The sequence below is a fragment of the Colobus angolensis genome, unplaced genomic scaffold, assembly GCF_000951035.1.
Source record: "Colobus angolensis palliatus isolate OR3802 unplaced genomic scaffold, Cang.pa_1.0 Scaffold87, whole genome shotgun sequence".
NCBI lineage: Eukaryota > Metazoa > Chordata > Mammalia > Primates > Cercopithecidae > Colobus > Colobus angolensis.
This window is the reverse complement of record NW_012122598.1, coordinates 3,853,242-3,873,089: the sequence shown is the minus strand read 5'-3', so window position 1 is coordinate 3,873,089 and position 19,848 is coordinate 3,853,242. Positions and strand designations below refer to the sequence as shown.

Below are 19,848 nucleotides of genomic sequence, written 5' to 3'. Positions count from 1 at the left end.
GCGTGGGCCTTGCTCTGAATGCAGCATTCTACAAACGGCAGGTCCTGAAATCAAGCAGTTGAGGGGGTTGCATGGAATTGATCTCCCACAAATGCATGCACACACGCACACGATAACCCAGCACTGAGCTGGAGTGCGCGCCTGTGCAGGTGAGGTCGGTGTCTTCATGGTGACTTCCTTATTTAATCTTCTCTATGATAGTTCACAACTCTATGAAACAGGGAGTATTGTCCCCAGTGTTTATAGATGGGAAAAGTAAGACTCAAAGTGACTAGCTCAGGGTGGCAGAAGCACAAAGGGCAGCAGCAGGATCCCAGCCAGTCTGCATATGAGGACTCCTCACCTTCTCCCTCCAGGGGAAGTGAGGCCACGGACTTTTTTTTTTTTTTTTTTTTAAATCCTGAAGCAGATTAAGATGAGAAGGCCAAGGACTTAATGTACCCGAATTGCAAGGTGGTCTCTGCTTCCTCTCCCAGTCGTCCAAGGCCTTGCCATTTCCCTGTGTGTGAGATCCCAGGAGGGAAAGGGAAAGAAAGAAGGGAGAGAAAGGGGTTTGTTGAAGCTGTTCTTTGGTCACTGCCCTGGAGAGTGGCACCTAGGAGAAGGGAAGTCTCTATAATTTGGAATTTCAGCTTTTTCCTTCTTTTTTTTCATGTTTCTTTTTTTTTTCTTTCTTCCTTCTTTTTTTGGAGAGAGTCTTACTCTGTTGCCCAGGCTGGAGTCAATGGCACGATCTCGACTCACTGTAACATCTACCTCCTGGGTTCAAGCAATTATCCCACCTCAGCCTCCCAAGTAGCTGAGATTATAGGCACCTGCCACCATGCCCCGTTCATTTTTTGTATTTTTTGTGGAGACGGGGTTTCACCATGTTGGCCAGGCTGGTCTTGAATTCCTGACCTCAAGTGATCTGCCCGCCTTGGTCTTCCAAAGTGTTGGAATTACAGGTGTGAGTTACCACGCCCTGCTCGCTTTTTCCTTCTTCGATCCTACTGGATAGACAGGTGATTCCGACATGGTGCTCATTTATGAATGGATTCTTCAGGCAGTCATCTGAGGAGGGGGCTGTGTCTTACTTACTCCAGGAATGAGGCTTCTTATCTCTGGGGGCCAGGACCTCAGGAATCAAATTCAGCCTCATGCAGCAGTCTCAGCTCAGCACTCACTCCACAAATGTCTGCCAATGTGCTGCCAGGTGCCAGACGCTGTTCTGGGCAGGGAGGGGCCTGGTCTCGGTCCTGCCCTCTGAGACTCGTAGTGCACCTGCAACCTCAGGTACTGGCCCTGACAGGAAGGAGGGAGGAAGCCCAGGCTCCTCAGCATGGCTGCTGTTTCCCCGAGAGCTCGCCCAGTTCTGCGCACAGTAAGTTCACGGTAGTGGAGATAACCCAGGGACAAAACATCATAGGAAGTGGGTTTTGTGGTGAGAGACAGTGAAGCACTGAGCTGTGAACCTCAGGGAGGCCCTGAGCACTACAAAGCCCTTCTCCCATGCCTTCCTTCCAGTCTGGCAAGGCCAGACCCAGGGATTCTCAGCCCGAGAGGCTCCCAGTCTCTGGACTCAAGCCCTTCTAGGGAGACAACTCCCCTAAGCAGTGCCCCTCGTGATACTCCTCCACCTGTCCCACCCCCAGACCTACTGGACGGACCTAGAACTGAGAAGACCGGAGCTGAGCATGGCTGCACCGGTGAGCCCAGCCACACTCTCATGTCCCCGCGGTGACAGCCTTCCAACTTAGGTTCAACACTCCAGCACCTCAACCAGCTTCACTCCTCAAAACTCAAGTCCACAAGACCCCTGGGACCCCAACACAGACACTGCACTCAGTTCCATGATCTGAAATATCATCTATATGCAGATGACTCCTGGGGCTTCCTTCCTGACCTTGCCATCTTCACTTGGATGTGGAACAAAATGGAAAATTCAACATATGCCCAAAACGGGCTCTGGATTTCTCCCACAAATCTGCCCCCGCCAGTCTCCCTCATGTCAGTACATGGTGCCAGCATCCCTCCAGCTGCTCTAACCTGGGAGTCATGCTAGATTCCCCCCTGCTCTCCCCTTCCACAATCGGCACATCTGCAGGTACTGCCAGCTCTCTCTCTCATCCCCACAGTCACTCCAGCAATCATGTCTGAACTGCTCTCCTGCCTTCTATACCAGTCTCCTCAATCTATTCTTGACACGGCGGCTACTGTGAGAAGCAGAATTCTCTCTAAAAATCATCAATCAGATTATGTCACTACAGCGGCTTCAAATTGTACTTAAAAACAAATCCATGGTGTTTCCTTATGGAAAGGTATGATGGTTCCTTAAGAAAAACTAAAGATAGAATTACCATATGATCCAGCAGTTCCACTTTTGGACATATACCCTGAAGAACTGAAAGCAGGGGCTTGGATGTTTGCACACCAATGTTCACAGCAGCATTAGTCACGATAGCCAGAGGCGGAAACAGCCTCAGTGTCCATCAGCGAATGAATGGACAAACAAAATGTGGTGTATACATACAATAGAATATTATTCAGCCTTCAAAAGTAAATTCTCGGCCGGGCTTGATGGCTCACACCTGTAATCTCAGCACTTTGGGAGGCCAAGGTGAGTGGATCACCCGAGGTTGGGAGCTCGAGACCAGCCTGGCCAACATGGATAAACCCCGTCTCTACTAAAAATTCAAAATGAGCTGGCACACGCCTGTAATCCCAGCTGCTTGGGAGACTGAGGCGGGAGAATTGCTTGAACCCAGGAGGTGGAGGTTGCGGTGAGCTGAGATCGCGCCATTGCACTCCAGCCTGGGCAACAAGAGTGAAACTCCATCTCAAAAAAATAAAAAATAAAGTAAATTCTGACAGATGTCACAACATGGATGAATCTTGAAGGCATTATGCTAAGTGAAATAAGCCAGTCACAAAAGGACAAATACTGTATGATTCCACTTATGATAATCAAATCCATAGAGACAGAAAGTAGAATGGTGGTTGCCAGGGGTTGCTGGGAGGGCAGTGTGGAGAATTCATGTTTAATAGGTACAGAGTTTCAGTTTGGGATGACAAAAAACAAGTTCTGAGCTGGGTGTCGTGACTCACGCTTGTAATCCTAGCACTTTGGGAGGCTGGGAGTTCAAGACATGCCTGGTCTACATGGTGAGTCCCCATCTCATTAAAAAAGGAAAAAAAAAGTTCTGGGGATGGGTAATGGTGATGGTTGCACAATAACGTGAATGCATTTAAAATCAATAAACTGGACTTAAACAGTGAACATGATACATTTTATGTCATGTACCTTTTACTACATACACACATGAAAAATCCAAACACTGCCCGTGGCTTACAGAGTTCTCACAATTTGGTCCCGCTAGCCTTTTAAAAAATTATTATTATTGTTATTTGAGATGGAGTTTTGCTCTTGTTGCCCAGGCTGGAGCACAATGGTGTGACCTCAGCTCACTGCAACCTCCGCCTCCTGGGTTCAAGCAATTCTCCTGCCTCAGCCTTCTGAGTAGCTGGGATTACAGGTGCCCACCACCATGCCTGGCTGATTTTTGTATTTTTAGTAGAGAGGGGGTTTCCTCATGTTGGCCAGGCTGGTCTCAAACTCCTAACATCAAGTGATTTGCCTGCCTCAGCCTCTCAAAGTGCTGGAATTACAGGCGTGAGTCATGGGCCCGGCTCCTTACATCCACTCCACCAGCGCTCTTTCTGCTCCCTGGCTTACTTTGTTTAAGCCACACTGCCTTCTTTTTGCCTCATTAACAAGTCAAGCCTCAAGCCTCTGTGTTGGCTGCTCCCTGTACTAAGAGTAGCCTTTCCTGGCGAAAAGAGCTCCCTAATTACTCACTCACTAGCCCGTTGCCCTGCATTCTTTTCTTTTTTCCCCTCTAATTTAGGTAAGCTGGTGCACTGTGCCAGACAGGGAGGGAACCCTGGCTGCTGACTTAGCCACTCAGGAATGAGGTCTGTGCCCTGGTTCTGACTCAGAGATGGGGAAGAAAAAGCCCCCCAGCTCAGCACAGGGTCTCCTCCCCCATAGTATCAAATGCCCTTAGACTCACTCTCATAGGGCTGCTGCTGGGTGCTTGGAGTGGAGGACAGAGAGGGGACATTGTATTTCGGCAGAGACAGTCCTGTTTGTGTGTGTGTGTGTAATGAGAGCTGGTTAATCTGATCAAACAGTCAAACGTGTAGGAAATTTTATCCCACTGTGGCTGGCAGAGATTTCTGACCATGGATCTGAGTTTTTTTTTTTCTCCTTTCCTCACTGAACTGAATGTTGCTTAAAGTATCTCTAGCATCTGAAAGCCCTCTGGGTAGGGCTGTTTATCTTAGGGTCCACAAATTCCCTGGAATTAAATGCAAAAATGTGGCTGTTGCATATTGTTGTGGGCAGTGGTGCACTATTCTAGGGATTTTAACAGATTCTCAAAGGATGCCAGGACCCAGAAAAACAAGAATAACTAGCTTAGGTTTTTCAGGCAGGTGATTGTTTTGTTTCTGTTCCTGAGACAGAGTGTCACTCTGTCACCCATACTGAGTACAGTGACATGATCAGGGCTCACCACAACCTCAACCTCCTGAGTTCAGGTGAGCCTCCCACCTCAGCCTCTCGACTAGCTGGGACCACAGGCACATACCACCATGCCCAGCTAATTTTTTATTTTTTTGTAGAGACAGGGTCTAAATACGTTGCCCAGGCTGGTCTTGAACTCCTGGGCTCAAGTGACTTTCCCACCTCAGCCTCCCAAAGTGCTGGGCTTACAGGTGTGAGCCAGTGTGCCCTGACCATGCAGATGATTTAGAGATGCTGGAATTGGCCTTAGGAGAGAACTGGCCTTAGAAGAGAATACAGGGCAACAAGTCCAGGACAGCCAGAGAGAAGGTGAACATTGTGTATGGTGGTCTGCTAGGGGCAGGCGCTCTGGAGGGGCTACTGGGGCTACTGCCAACGCTGCCCTACTGGACACAGGTTGCTCTGCCTGTTAGATGCTGTCTGTGCCAGCCTGGCATTATGTCACCTGTCTAGCTAGTCAGACAAGTTGCCTACCTGGGCACTTGTAGCTCATGGACTCACAAAATTTGGGGTGATAAGTTAACAGTTTAGAACCCCCATGCCCAAGGCTATGGGAGCCCACCTCTTGCATCAGTGTGACCTGGATGTGAGACACGAAGTCAAAGGAGATCACTTTGGAACTTTAAGGCTTAATGAGTACCCTACTGGATTTTGGACTTGCATGGGGCCTGTAGCCCCTTAGTTCTGGCCAATTTCTCCCATTTCAAATGAGTGTATTTACACAATGCCTGTGCTTCCGTTGTATCTAGGAAGTGACTAACTTGCTTTCGATTTTATAGGCTCGTAGGGAAAGGGACTTGTCTTGTCTCAGATGAGACTTTGGACTTGGACTTTTGGGTTAATGCTGGAAGGAGCTAAGACTTTGGGGTGACTGCTGCAAAGGCATGACTGTGTTTTGAAATGTGAGGACATGAGATTCAGGAGGGGCTGGTGGTGAAATGATATGGTCTGGCTGTGTCCCCACCCAAACCTCATCTTGAATTGTAGATCCCGTCATCCCCACGTGTGATAGCAGGGACCCAATGGGAGATAATTGATTCATGGGGCAGTTTCCACCATGCTATCCTTGCGATAGTAAGTTTTCACGAGATCTGATGGTTTTATAAGGGGCTTCCCCTTTTGCTTGGCTCTCATTCTTCTCTCTCCTGACGCCTCATGGAAAGGACATGTTTGCTTCCCCTTTCGCCATGATTGTAAGTTTCCTGAGGTCTCCCCAGCCCTGCAGAACTGTGAGTTAATTAAACCTCTTTCCTTTATAAATTACCCAGTCTTGGGTATGTTCTTATAGCAGTATGAGAATGGACTAATACACTCCAGTACAAGGGATTCAGGTGAAAGAGCTTCCAAAGGATGGGTAGCATAGGGTTAGGAGGAGAAAGATAAAGGAAGAACCCAGTTTGAGAGGAAGGACCACTAATATGCTTGCTTCCATTCCATACAACCTTTCCATTGCTACAAAGATCCCCTAGAGACCACTGCCAAGCTCCTCCCATCTCTGCCAAACTCTTCACCCTTCCCTTTCCAGAAGCCTAATCTATACATTCCTTATCCACCAAACCCTGTCATTGCATCCCTGATACTTGCTTGCCTTGATTTATTTATTATTTTTTTTAGAGACTGGGTCTCACTCTGTTGCCTAGGCTGGAGTGCAGTGGTGTAGTCAAGGTTCACTGCAGTCTCAAACTCCTGGGCTCAAGCAGTCCTTCCACCTCAGCCTTCCATGTAGCTGGGACCACAGGCACATGCCACTGTGCCCAGCTAACTTTTCTATTTTTTGTAGAGATGGGGTCTTGCTACATTGTCCAGGCTGGTCTTGAACTCCTGGTCTCAAGCAATCCTCCTGCCACAGCCTCCCAAAGTTCTGGGATTATAGGCATGAGCTAGTGTGCTTGGCCTATTTTATTTTATTTGTATCTCTTTTAGAGACAAGGTCTCACTCTGTCATCCATGCTGGAGTGCAATGGTGCAATCACAGCTCACTGCAGCCTCGACTTCCTGGGCTCAAGTGATCTTCCCACCTCAGCCTCCCAAGTAGCTGGGACCACAGGCATATACCACTATGCCTGCTAATTTTTCATTTTTATAGATGTGGGATTTTGTTATGTTGCCCGGGCTGGTCTGGCCTTGCTTTATAAGTGCTGCCAAGTATCTGTCTTCCCTGGGAAGATGTGAGCTCCCGGAAGAAATGAACTCAACAGGGCTCACACTCAGCCCTTCCTTCCACAGCCCTAGTCCTCTTTTCAGCAACACCCCTAACCTAGAGGCAGGAGGGAGGCTAGGGGAGGACAAGGACAGGAAGCAGCTCTACTGGAGTGGCCCTAGCACTTACACTGGAAAGTGTGGAGTCAGTTCCTGCCCTCACTATTGGGAGTTTGAGCACAGGAGGTCAACCTGGGAGAGCCCTAGATACCACATGCCTCCTGCAAGGAGGACTCAGCTTCTGGAGAGTCTCAGCCTAATGGTGCCTCAGTCCCGCAGCCCTTCCTAGTTCCAGCCCCATCATTTCCTACTCTCAAGTGAGTGTAAGAACTTCCTCTTCAGACTCTGAGTCCTCTGCCTCTCTTCCTGCCGATTATCCTCCTCCAAAGCTGACATCCCTCTGAAACGGGGTCACAATCCAGATGAAACACTTTCAACGACTCCTTCTTACTTTCTTTTTTTTTTTTTTGAGACGGAGTCTTGCTCTGCCACCCAGGCTGGAGTGCAGTGGCCGGATCTCAGCTCACTGCAAGCTCCGCCTCCCGGGTTTACGCCATTCTCCTGTCTCAGCCTCCCGAGTAGCTGGGACTACAGGCGCCCGCCTCGTCGCCCGGCTAGTTTTTAGTATTTTTTAGTAGAGACAGGGTTTCACCGTATTAGCCAGGATGGTCTCGATCTCCTGACCTCGTGATCCGCCCGTCTCAGCCTCCCAAAGTGCTGGGATTACAGGCTTGAGCCACCGCGCCCGGCCCTTCCTTCTTACTTTCTAAATAAATGCTTTTAGCATGACATGAATGTCAATTCAACATTTTTTTTTTTTTTTTTTTTTGAGACAGGGTCGTGCTCTGTCTCAGCCTCCCAAGTAGCTGGGACTAAAGGCACATGCCACCATGCTCAGCTAATTTTTGTAATTTTTATAGAGACAAGGTCTTGACATGTTGCCCAGGCTGTCTCGAACTCCTGACCTCAAGTGATCCACCCGCCTCGGCCTCCCAAAGTGCTGGGATTACAGGGGTGAGCCACTGTCCCTAGCCAATTTAACATCTTTTAAATCTCATTTCCTACAACAAACGTAAGCTTCAGCCACACCAGATCTCTTTAACAAACACATTCATGTCTCTAAGACCGTGCTTATGCCACTCTCTTGCGGGAATGCCCTTCATCCGCTCTTCTCTCCTAGACACTCATCCTTTAAGGCTGAGCTCCAATCTGGCCTCCACTCAGACCAGCCCTAGCCACACCAGGCAGAAATGGCACCTCCTGGCTACATACTCCATGGTGCATTGCTCCTGTACCATGAATAAAATGGAACGCATGCTTGTGACACTCTTACTTGGTGCCAGCCATTCTGTGGCACATGAATCTCGTTTATGACCTATCTCAGATCCCTCCCCCACCATGTAAGGGACTCAACTGCTCTTTTTTTTTTTTGAGACGGAGTCTCGCTCTCAGTTCATTGCAACTTCTGCCTCCTCCTGGGTTCAAGCGATTCTCCTGCCTCAGCCTCCCAAGTAGTTGGGATTACAGGCTCGCACTGCCACACCTGGCTAATTTTTGTATTTTTAGTAGACACGGGGTTTCACCATGTTGGCCAGGCTGTCTCGAACTCCTGACCTTAAGCAATCTGCCCACCTCGGCCTCCCAGAGTGCTAGGATTACAGACGTGAACCACCACGCCCAATCCTTTTTTTGTTTTGTGTTTTTTGAGATGGAGTCTCACTCTGTCGCTCAGGTAGGAAAGCAGTGGTGCCATCTTGGCTCGCTGCAGCCTACACCTCCTGGGTTCAGGTGATTCTTGTGCCTCAGCCTCCCGAGTAGCTGGGACTACAGGTGCACACCACCACGCCCGGCTAATTATTTTTTGTATTTTGGGGTTTCACCATGTTGGCCAGGCTGGTCTCAAACTCCTGACCTCAAGTGATCTGCCCGCTTCAGCCTCCCAAAGTGCTGAAATTATAGGTTTGAGCCACCATGCCTGGTCTGCCCCCATTTTTTGAAGAGGAAACATGTTCAGGGAGATCAAATGCTTGTCCAAGGTCACAGAGCTAAGAAGGGTCAGAGCTGGGATTTGAATTCCTGGGTGTTGGACTCTGCAGTCCATGCCTTTTCACACCTGTTACAGGTGCATCACTGCCACAGCACTGTGGCTAGTGTTGTAAGAGGCTTCTGGCTGGGCACGGCGGCTCACGCCTGTAATCTCAGCACTTTGGGAAGCCGAGGCAGGCAGATCACATGAGTTCGGGAGTTCAAGACCAACCTGACCAACATGGAGAAACCCCATCTCTATTAAAAATACAAAATTAGCCAGGCATGGTGGCGCATGCCTGTAATCCCAGCTACTCGGGAGGCTGAGGCAGGAGAATCACTTGAACCTGGGAGGCGGAGGTTGTGGTGAGCCGAGATCGCACCACTGCACTGCAGCCTGGGCAACAAGAGCGAAACTCCATCTCAAAAAAAAAAAAAAGAGGCTTCTGACCTATGGGGGCTTTTAGTATTTTCAGGGCAGGGTCTGTCTCCTTTGTCATGGCATCCCCTCTGCCTGGGTCAGAGCCAGGCACACAGTACTCAGTAGATGTTTGTGGAATTGAAGACTGGAAGTTTCGTGAGCAACCCCACTTATCTATCAACAGCTATGGCAAAAAGGGCTGGTTGGGGAGTCTTCAAGAGCAGAAGAGTGGCCCAGCAGGTAGGCAACAGAGGCGAAGCCCTGTCCCTACCCTCTGCCCTGGCTCTCCCAGCATTTCTGAGTTAGGGTTGGCCTTGGCAGTGTTCAGGGAGGGAGTCTTGAAGCCAGAGCTGAAAAGCTCTTGGAGCTCTTTGGCTGAGGCGTGAAGGAAGCATGGTCTACCTGCCCCTACCTGACTTCTTCCTGCTTCTGGCCTTTAAGATGAGCTGTAATGCCAGGCAACAGGCTCTGAGGTGGTGCCTGCTCCCTTGAAAGGACCTGCCCTCCTCCTTTGAGTGCCCAGGGGAGACCCCGGCCCCCTCCTCTGGGCCCCTCCAGCCTCACCCTCAGTGCTGGCATCATCCACCAATATGATCTCTTTGAGCAAGATGGCAGGGGTGGTGTGTAGGACACTGTATACTGTTCGCAGCAGCGTGGACCAGGCCTCATTGTGGAACACAATGATGACGCTGGTGGTGGCCAGTGGGGGGCAGCGCCGGAACTTCTGGTCTACACACCTGGAAGTATGAAAGTATGGACAAAGTTCTCCTGGTTCCTGGGAGTGCCAGGTGTGGGGAGCGCCCCGTCCAGAGATTCCCCCAAACCATCCTCCACTCCTCTGAACCACAGCCTACATTCTCTGTAGCAGGTGGAAACAGCTGCTCCCTGTTCCTGTCTCCCCCGCTATCTGCCACCCACCCTGAGCCTCTGCACAGGTTCTAGCCAAACCACTCCAAAATCCATCCCCACAGAGCTGGCTCGGTGCCCCAGCTGTGATGCTGAGGCTCCTCCACCCTCTTCCCTCATCTGCTGTCTGCTCTCAGGCTAGGAGTTCCCAGGGCTGGCTCTCTTCCTCCGTAATACGTGAACTGCATAAAATGTAATCCAATGCAGAGGTCCCAGAGGGGTAGGTAATAAAGGCCAAATTTGACATCTGAGAAAAGTGACTATGATTTCCATACTCAATGAGAAGAAAGGCCTCTTCCCTTTACAGCGTACAGTTCCTCTCTAATCCATTTTCTCATTAACTCCCTGTGGTCTGACACCACTATCACAAACAGTCAATTTCCTGGGACCTTTCTTCCATCCTTATCCTCTCTAGCCACTCGGTGGCACTTGGCCACGCTGCTACCTTCTTGACACTCCATCTCAGGGTGGGGGTGGGAAGGTGTGAATCCTGGATCTCAAGGAATCATGTGGCCTCACACCCTTTCCTTGACCTCCTCTGCTGGTCAGAGGATTTCTTGGAGACCCTCCAGAGAGATTCCCCAGCTTCCTCCACTGGCTGCTGTCACACCCAGTGCTCTTCTCTCTCTCTTTTTTGAGGCAGAGTCTTGCTCTGTCGCCCAGGCTGGAGTGCAGTGATATGATCTTAGCTCCCTGCAACCTCCACCTCCCAGGTTCAAGCAGTTCTCGTCCTTTAGCCTCCCAAGTAGCTGGGATTACAGGCACCCACTACCATGCCGGGCTAACTTTTTTGTATTTTTAGTAGAGACAGGCTTTCGCCATGTTGGCCAGGCTGGTCTTCAACTCCTGGCCTCAAGTGATCCGCCTGCCTTCGCCTCCCATAGTGCTGGGATTATAGGCAAGAGCCACTGCATCTGGCCCCAGTGCCCTTCTCTGCTGAGGAATTCCTGATAGCTTCAAGTGGCCCCTTGTTCTAGGACTATAATACTTGGCTCAAGTCTCCAGAACCTCAGGTTCACAGCCCTAAAGACTCATGAATCTGGGGATGAGGGCTGCCATCTGAGAGAAGGCCAAATAGGGTATAACACTTGAGCTGGAAAAGACAAAGGCTAAGTGGGGAAGACACACTGTCTTTAACTTGAGGATCACGGGAATGCAGCCATGGGGGCGTTAGAGGGAGGGGGCTGCTACTCAGAGATCTAAGTGGTATCTCATTGTGCAAGATTGAAGCTATAAACTACTTAAAGGTTGGAATCAATTCGCAGCCTTGCGGACCTTCACTGGAGGAAACCAGGTGTTAGGATATTCCTGACCACCAGGGCTGCTGTTAAAAAATGCCCCTGCTCCAAACAGCTCAGCATTCGAGTCCCACAGTCTCTGGGGCAGGCCTCAGTCGAGGAGAAAGCTACTGAAGCCACCGCTTGGTATCAGGTCTCCCCAGTCACCCCGGGTCAGGTCCTGGTGCCAGGCTGAGTTCCTTCTTCTGAATCATCTCACTTTCCTAATTGCATTTCACTCTCACAGGTCTCCTTGGACCTCTGGCCTGACCATAATACCCTTGAACCACAACCCTTGGGATCAGCATAGTTGTTCTGGGAAAGAAGTGAGGCACAGAGGAGATCCTTGCCCATATTATAAAATTCCCTTCGACTCTTTCTCTGGCCCTTGACCTGTGGCCCTGGCCATACCAGTCACATCTTTAGCAAAGCCCTGGTCTCCCCACAAGGACTCTGGGTGCTACTTACTCAGGTGGTCGGGTGTCTGGCCCTAGGGACCTCTGCAGGGAGATCCGGTCGCTGGCAAAGGCGTTGAAGCAGTGCTTCTTATAGCCTTCTTCCTTTTCCTGGGTCTCTCGGGGGGTCCACTTGCTCTTCTGAAATGCTTTTCCATCTGCCCCAGGGGCATTGGGATCCTGTGGTGGCCGTTCCCAGAAAGGCTTTAGTTCAGCTGGGGTATAGAACCCAGGGAGGCAGGACTGGTTTATGGAGAACAGAGTCGGCTGGGCTTCTGGGGCCCTGATTTGGAGCTTGGGCATTGAATCTCTAAGGTTGTTCATGGCCTCCAGCATGAGGTCCAGGACGTGATCCTTCCGGCTCACCAGGGACTTCAGCCACGGCTTCTCTGTGGCCTCCTCCCTGTTGCTCACGTCCCTATGCAGGAGGAAGAGGAAGAACACAAAGGTGCAGCCCACTATGGCCAGGCGCAGGGGCGTGTGGTGTCTGCGGAAGAGCCTCATCCTCCAGAACCAAGAGGGACCCCAGCTGCGTCAGCTCCGAGTCCTGAGCCCAACCCTGGAAATAGCTTGATACGTTGTGGTGACCACAAGCTGGGGCCTCAGCCTGAGAAAGGAGGGGACGAGAGAGAGAAGTGAGTCAAGACAGAGTAAGGAGGGAGTCAGGCGCTTGGGGTTCGAGGCCAGGCTCTGTTGCTGAGTGGTGGCATCACCTTACTAGCCACAACTTTCCTGTATCTGCTTCATCCGTAAAATGAGAAGACTGGAGGCAGTGTTTCTTTCCTGCCCTAAGATCCTAACATGCATGGATCTAGAGTCACTGGAACACTGAAACACTACATGAGATTTAATTGTTAAACTCATGAGATTTAATCATTATAACCGCTTTGGGAAACAACTTGGTATTATCAAGAAAAATTTGAAATGAACACAGCCTGGGCCAGCAATTCCACTCCTTGTTTCATATCCCAGACAAACTCTGGTACATGCAAACCAAGAGGTATGTACAAGAACATTTAAGCCAACACTGACTAAAATGGCAACAAACTGGTAAAACCTTTAAGTCCACCAGCAGAATGAATAAATAAAGTGCAAAATATCCATACCATGCAGTGCTCTACAGTGATGACCAAGAATGAACCACTTCTCTGTGCGACAATGTGGATGTGTTGTTGGGTGAAAAAAGCAAGTGACAAAATGATACATACAGTATGATTCCACTTATAGAAAATGTAAAAACATGCTAAAATTAAACAATATCTTGTTCATGAATACAAATATGTGATAAAGCTATAAAGAAAGCTAAAGACCAGCCTGGCCAACATGATGAAACCCCATCTCCATTAAAAATGCAAAAATTAGCTGGGCCGTCGTAGCACATGCCTGTAATCCCAGCTACTAGGGAGGCTGAGGCAGGAGAATCACTTGAACCCAGGAAGCAGAAGTTGCAGTAGGCTGGGATCACGCCACTGCACTCCAGTTTGGGCAACAGAGCAAGACTCCGTTCCCCCCTGAAAAAAGAAAGCGAAAGAAATGACATAACCAATTTCTGAAGATGAAGAAAAAGGTACAGGATTAGAGATGGGTAACAGGGGACTTCAAAGTGTTTTTTTCTGGAAGTGGATGGTGGCTGCTGGTGGATTGTAATTCTTTATACCCTATACATATTTTATAAATATTTATTGGCCGAGCATGGTATTAATCCCATTTCACTTTGGGAGGCTGAGGTGGGAGGATTGCTTGGGCCTAGGAGTTCAAGACCAGTCTGCTCAATGTATTGAGAGCCCATTTCAACTAAAAATTTAAAAAATGAGCGAGGTGTAGTGGTGCACACTGTAGTCCTAGCTGCTTGGGAGGCTGAAGCAGGAGGACTGCTGGAGCCCAGCGGGTTAAGGCTGCAATGAGCTATAATCGCACCACTGCTCTTCAGCATGGGTGACAGAGAGATTCTGTCTCTAAGAAAATAAATAAAAGTTATCTGTGTCTACTCATATTTAATAAAAAAGAATTTAACAGAAACCTAAGATTTCACGACAACACATTCCGGGCAGGGCTGGGCATGGGCGTTCACCAGCCTCCACCCCCAGGCATGTGGATCTACGCCCTAGAGGATGAATGCTTGCAGAACTTTCTGTGCAGAGTTCTAGACACATAAGCTCACTGGTTAAGCACTGGACGTTGGTGGCAAGGGACCTGGGCACAAATTCCAGTTCTTCCTCTTCTAGTAGTAGCACCTACCGCCTAGGGTCGTTATAAGGATTATATTCCTTCCCTGCAGAACTCATGGACAAAGCTTTGCAGTCTCTGCACATGGTAAGTTCCCACAAAGTGTTAGTTTTGATCATTAGCAGCTGTGTGACCCTTGGGTGATTCACTTAATCCCTCTAAACCTCAGTTTCCTCATCTATAAAGTGGGGGCAACTAATACCTAACTCATAGGGTTGTGGGAGGATTAAATCAGATAATGTAGGTAAAATGCTTGGCAGAGCACCTGTCATACTAAGCCCTCAATAAATGGTATCATTTATTTCTATTATTATAATAAATCCCTGCTTCGCTTCCCAGCAGTTACCCTCAAGCACCTGGCCCTTGGCCAAAGCCACGTTCATTACTCCCTGCATGTTTTGCTTAAAAATAACTCTGGTTGAACTATTTAATGCCTACTGTTTAAGTGCACAAGCTCCCGCCTGTGGAGAGAGCTGGTGTCTGAGACCTTGGGAGTATTTGGCCATCATGATCTCAAGTGGAGAGCTGGATTCACTCTGGACTGGGGTAGAAATGTGGCTTCTTTTATAACATCAGATTCAGCAGCACCGTCAAAAATCAAACAAAAGAAATCTCTTGGAGCATCTACTTTATATTAACTAATGTCTAGGAGATAGGAGAGATTTGTTTATTCCACCAGTATTTTCTGAATAACTGCCTCTATAGGTACTCTGCAAGAGGCAGGGGACACAGAGAAGGGCAAGGCCAGCCCTCAAGGATCCTACAGTCAATTGGGGGCATCAGATTTTAAACAGAGATTACCCTGCGAGAAGCAGAATGAAAGAGGTACCCTTGAGTGCTGAAGGAGACGGCATGCAGGAAACACAGCAAATGGGGGAGGGCAACATCTGTGAACAAATTTCACGGGGGCAGAAACTTGGGCCGAGCACTAACCGGCGAGTAGGAGTCAGCGAGGCGAGGTGAGCACATTTCAGGCAGAAGGCACAGTACCTGCAAAGATCTAGAGGTGGGAGACAGCAGAGCCAGTCACAGAACTGTAAGCAGTCTGGTATGGCAGGAGTAGCAGAAATCAGGCCTGCAGAGGTGGCTGAAACCAAGTCCTAAGGGCCTTGTTCATCATGCTGAGGAGCATTTGCCCTTGACCCAAGGCATGGGGAGTAATAAAGCATTAAGCTGGGAGCCCAGCATTACAGGAAGAGCAATATGACAGCGGTGGAGGGTATCTTGGAAAGGGACCTGCTTGGCAGCTGGATGACCCATTCGGAGTCTGACCCAGGAGAGTTAGTAGCCGTGTGGATGGAAGAGGGAGGGTGTGGTGCTAGGAAGACCCCCTTGGGTGATGGGGTGGGACAGTTTACTCCATCTGGTACACAGAGGGACACAAAGGCTCAATTCCTTTTCCCCAGGGATTTGAAAATCTTGTTAGAGAACGGGAACTGGCAGCACTGACCAGGTGAAGGAGGCACCTGTCTGGGGGGATTCAGGAGCAGGAAAAGGACCTTTCACTGAATACTCTTTTGTACTTTGAACCCTGGCTATATTACTCACTCAAAAATGAATAAAATTAAAGCAGACTAGCACACACAGTAAGTGCTAAGCTGAGAGAGGTGGAGTTCCCTGTGGGCTCGAAGAAGGCTTCGGGGAGGAAATGGGGATTCAGTGCAGCAGGAGTTTCTTGTCACAGAGGTTGAGCTATGCTGGGGCTAGCACAGGGGATTCACTTGAGCTAGATGCCTCATCCGTTCTGGAACTGTCCTGGCTAAGCCCACACAGAGGCCTACAGAATGGGGGAGTGTTGGCCATGACAGCTTTGAACCGTCCCTGCAGGCTGCATCTTTTCCTGCTACTTTCCATCTACCTTCCCACTGCAGCAAGAAAGAGGGAGCACAGTTAGAAACAAAGGCGTGGTAACATTGTAGTTACTAGCTGTTGCCAGCGCTCAAGATTTACCCCCTCCAGGAAGGCCTCCTGACTGACTCACTCAGAATCACCCAGGTTACTCCAGCTCCTTTATCCTGGCCCTGCCTCGTGGTCCCTCGCAGCAGGGTCTGTCTTTGCTTCTTTTATTTTCCCTGGAGAAAGAAATCTAGGGTTAAATTGAGCTCTTCCTAGGCATCTAATCTCTCGATCCCATCTGGCTGCTTGAAGCTCTCTCTCTGAAACCTGCAGTTCCTCAAGGTACTAACCACATCCTGAACTGAAATGAGACACCTGGGATTAGACTTGGTGGTGAGGCACTCGTTCCCTAGTTTGTTTGCTTAGCATGAGGGCAACAGAAAAGAGTGCCTTAGAAGAGACACAGAATCTAGTGCAAGCCACAGGACTTTGGGGTTCAGGATTTTTGCTCCCTGTGTAGGAGATGATTCCCAGAAGTATGGTTAGCAAGGTCCTGGAGGTCGCCCCTCCGCCAGCCTTGGAGAAAGAATAGCTGCTATTCTTTGCTATTCTTTCAAGTACAGAGCTTCACGAGATCTACCCCTGGTGTCTTGTGTATCTCCCTCACCTTTGGGCTCCCACACCTGGCCTCCTGCTTTCCTGGCAAGTGTGCCCGCAGCCCCCATCCACTCATTTCCCTCTCGCTGTGGCTCAGCATTTCTTCCCAAGTCTGTTTCCTCCAGCTACCTTTGGGCCTGCAACTCCTCAGACCATCCTTGGCTTTGATCCCGAGATGATGCCAGAAATCCTCTCTGAAAAGCCTGCCTAGATTGAACAAATGGGATTTGCTTCCCTGGCCCCACCGGCCAGAACACAAACTTACCTTCTCTCATTGGTGTAAGGAACTGAGGCTTTACCCAGCCCAGCTTATATCAAACTGCTGATTACAATCCACTGTGATATTATAAAATAAATTCAGAGTGTTACAAATCAGCATTCAAAAAATTCTTTAAAAGACCAGTTAGGACTAGGCACAGTGGCTCACACCTGAAATCCCAGCACTTTGAGTGGCCAAAGTGGGCAGATCACTTTAGTCCAGGAGTTCCAGACCAACCTGGCCAACATGGTGAAACCCCATCTCTACTAAAAATAAAAAAATTAGCCAGGCATGGTGGCAGGTGCCTGTAATCCCAACTACTCAGGAGGCTGAGGCAGGAGAATCGCTTGAACCTAGTAAGCGGAGGTTGCAATGAGCAGAAATCGCACCACTGTACTCCAGTCAGAACAAGACTCTGTCTCAAATAAATAAATAAATAAAAGACCAGTTAGCAATAAGAGACCAGTTAGCCGGGTATGGTGGCACACGCCTGTAATCCCAGCTACTTGGGAGGCTGATGCTGGAGGATCGTTTGAGCCCAGGAGGTTGAGGCTATAGTGAGTTATGATCGTGCCACTGCACTCCAACCTGGGCAATAGAGCAAGACCCTGTCTCAAAAAATAGAAATAAAGAAATTTTAAAAACCCAGAACAGAATGAAAAAGAAAATATCAAAGTGCATCACGTATCACATGTAACACAGGCAAGTATTCGTTTTTTCTTTTGCTTTCTTTTTTTTTTGGAGACAGGGTCTCACTCTGTTCCTCAGGCTGGAGTGCAGTGGCGCAATCTCAGCTCACTGCAGCCTCGACCTCCTGGGCTCGAAGGATCCTCCTACCTCAGCCTCTGGAGTAGCTGGAACCATAGGTGCGTGTCACCACGACTGGCTAATTTTTATGTTTTTGGTAGAGATGGGGTCCCACTATGCTGCCCAGGTTGGTCTTCAACTCCTAGGCTGAAGCAATCTTCCTGCCTCAACCTCCCAAAGTACTGGGATTACAGGTGTGAGCCATCACGTCCAGCCTGAACAGAAAACTTTTATTTTAATGTTTGTTTCAGTCTATTAAAGATAAACACTGCCTGATACAAAATTTAAATGATAAATTTGCTATTTAAAATTCATACGTCTAAAGACAAAGAAAGTTTAAATGATTCAATTTTCAAATGATAGTTTTTTATGGTTTGTAGAATTTTTGCTTGTAATATGGTTAAATTATAAAACTGCCCTAAGATTTTTGGGATGCTCTGTCACATATACACAAATACCAGGTCTTGCTGTAAAGTGTATTTCTCACTTTGGTCCAGTCATAGAAGTTTGAAAGCCAGCGACACAGTCCAAACCCCGCAGTTTATATTCTAGCCCCCCTCCAAAAAGCCTTCTCAGATCTCCCAGCAGAATTCATCTCTTCCCTGCTTTGCCTCTTAGCACCCGATTTTTATTTGTACTCCAGTCTCATCACAACCCACCATGTGTTTATGGACTCTGGGACCAGAGAGGCCATGCTGTTTTCAACTTTTTATCACCTGCAAAGTCTAGCACAAGTTTTACACATAGCAGGTGTTCCATAAACTGTTCTTTTTTTTTTTTTTTGGAGACAGGGTCTCACTCTGTCACCCAGGCTGAAGTGTAGTGGCATGAACACAGCTTTCTGCAGCCTCAACCTCCCAGGCTCAAGCAATCCTCCTATCTCAGCCTCCTGAGTAGCTGGGACTACAGAGGTCCGTGCCATCAGGCCTGGCTAGTTCCACAGACTCTTGTTAAATGAGATGAGGCTGGATGGGTTAAATGTGGAGCACTGGTTTCACTAAATGATGTTCTGAATGCACTTACTGCAAGAAGTACTTGAGTTACAGGACATTCTGCCATTACACATTAGGTTGCTGTTTTGACTAGGTCTGTCTGTGAGTCTAACACCCTCATTTTATCATCAGTGAGGCCAGAGTGGTTGGGTGACCTCTCTACCAACCCACGGCTAGTGGCTCCCAGGGGTAGAACCCGATCTCCCAACTCCTAGACCACTACTCTGTTTACCACACTTGTACCCTTGGAGGTTGAGTAGGGAATTTGGGGACCAGGCCTGTCCTCCCTGAGCCTCACCGACTCTACCCTTTGATCCCCTTCCTGGCATTTGCCCTCCTCCCACTCAGGGATACAAATGCTTTAAAGATACGGAAACTGGAAGTCCCAGGCAAAGTCTTAGCTTTTGTGAATGTCAGAGTCAGCCATCCAGAACACACCCTAGCTGGCCAGGTGGCCTCTTTGTAACAATGTTTCTTTCTATTTATCAGCTGAGCTGGTCACTTCCTTAGACGTGGCAGCAGGAAGCAAGCAGTCCTCACCACAGGGATATTTGCTCAAGTTACTCAGAGGAGGGCTCAATTACAAGTTTCTTTGGAAAGTGATGACTGTCACCTTCTTACCAGGGGCACAGGTGTGTGGAGCTAGACATCATATTGGGGAGGGGGCAGGTCAATTTCACGCTACTGGTGGGGGAAATGGGGCTGAGAGGCTGTTTGGCCAAATGACTGTCCTTTCTTCCTCATAAGTACTTTCTCTCCATCAAACACAGCACTCATCTCAAGTCCTCTCTACTCATGCTGTGAAGAGAAGAGCAAATTATCTCCTCCAAAGCCCTCCTCCCACCCCTGACCCTTTTGATCACAGAATGTGGGAGGTTTTTACTTTTCCCCATAATTAACACCTTCAAGACACTTCAGCTTTTCCCCAAGACTCAAGTTGCAATACTGTAGTGGCTTATTTTCCCAGGAAGATACACTGGAAATTATTTCTGTAGCTAGTCTATCAAGTTCCCCCCACATCTCAAGGTTCATTTTATGTTTGCATATATTTTTTTTTTTTAGACGGAGTCTCGCTCTGTCGCCCAGGCTGGAGTGTAGTGGCTGGATCTCAGCTCACTGCAAGCTCTGCCTCCCGGATTTACGCCATTCTCCTGCCTCAGCCTCCCGAGTAGCTGGGACTACAGGCGCCCGCCACCTCGCCCGGCTAGTTTTTTGTATTTT

The 19,848-nt window shown here is 48.9% G+C and overlaps 1 protein-coding gene across 2 annotated transcripts in view; it reads right to left on the bottom strand.

Annotated features, from left to right (window-relative positions):
• The window catches only part of GALNT6 (polypeptide N-acetylgalactosaminyltransferase 6), a 41,070-nt gene that overhangs the window by 16,411 nt on the left and 4,811 nt on the right, over positions 1–19,848 (bottom strand). The window contains exons 3-6 of one of the 2 annotated variants that reach the window (XM_011930636.1): positions 16,068–16,148; positions 14,878–15,076; positions 11,864–12,457; positions 9,777–9,949 (exon numbers count right to left, since the gene is read on the bottom strand). In XM_011930636.1, the coding sequence (XP_011786026.1) occupies positions 9,777–9,949; positions 11,864–12,354 (664 nt within the window). In that variant the 5' untranslated portion in view covers positions 12,355–12,457; positions 14,878–15,076; positions 16,068–16,148. The remainder of the gene's footprint in view (positions 1–9,776; positions 9,950–11,863; positions 12,458–14,877; positions 15,077–16,067; positions 16,149–19,848) is intronic. The other variant, XM_011930635.1, reaches the window with a different exon arrangement.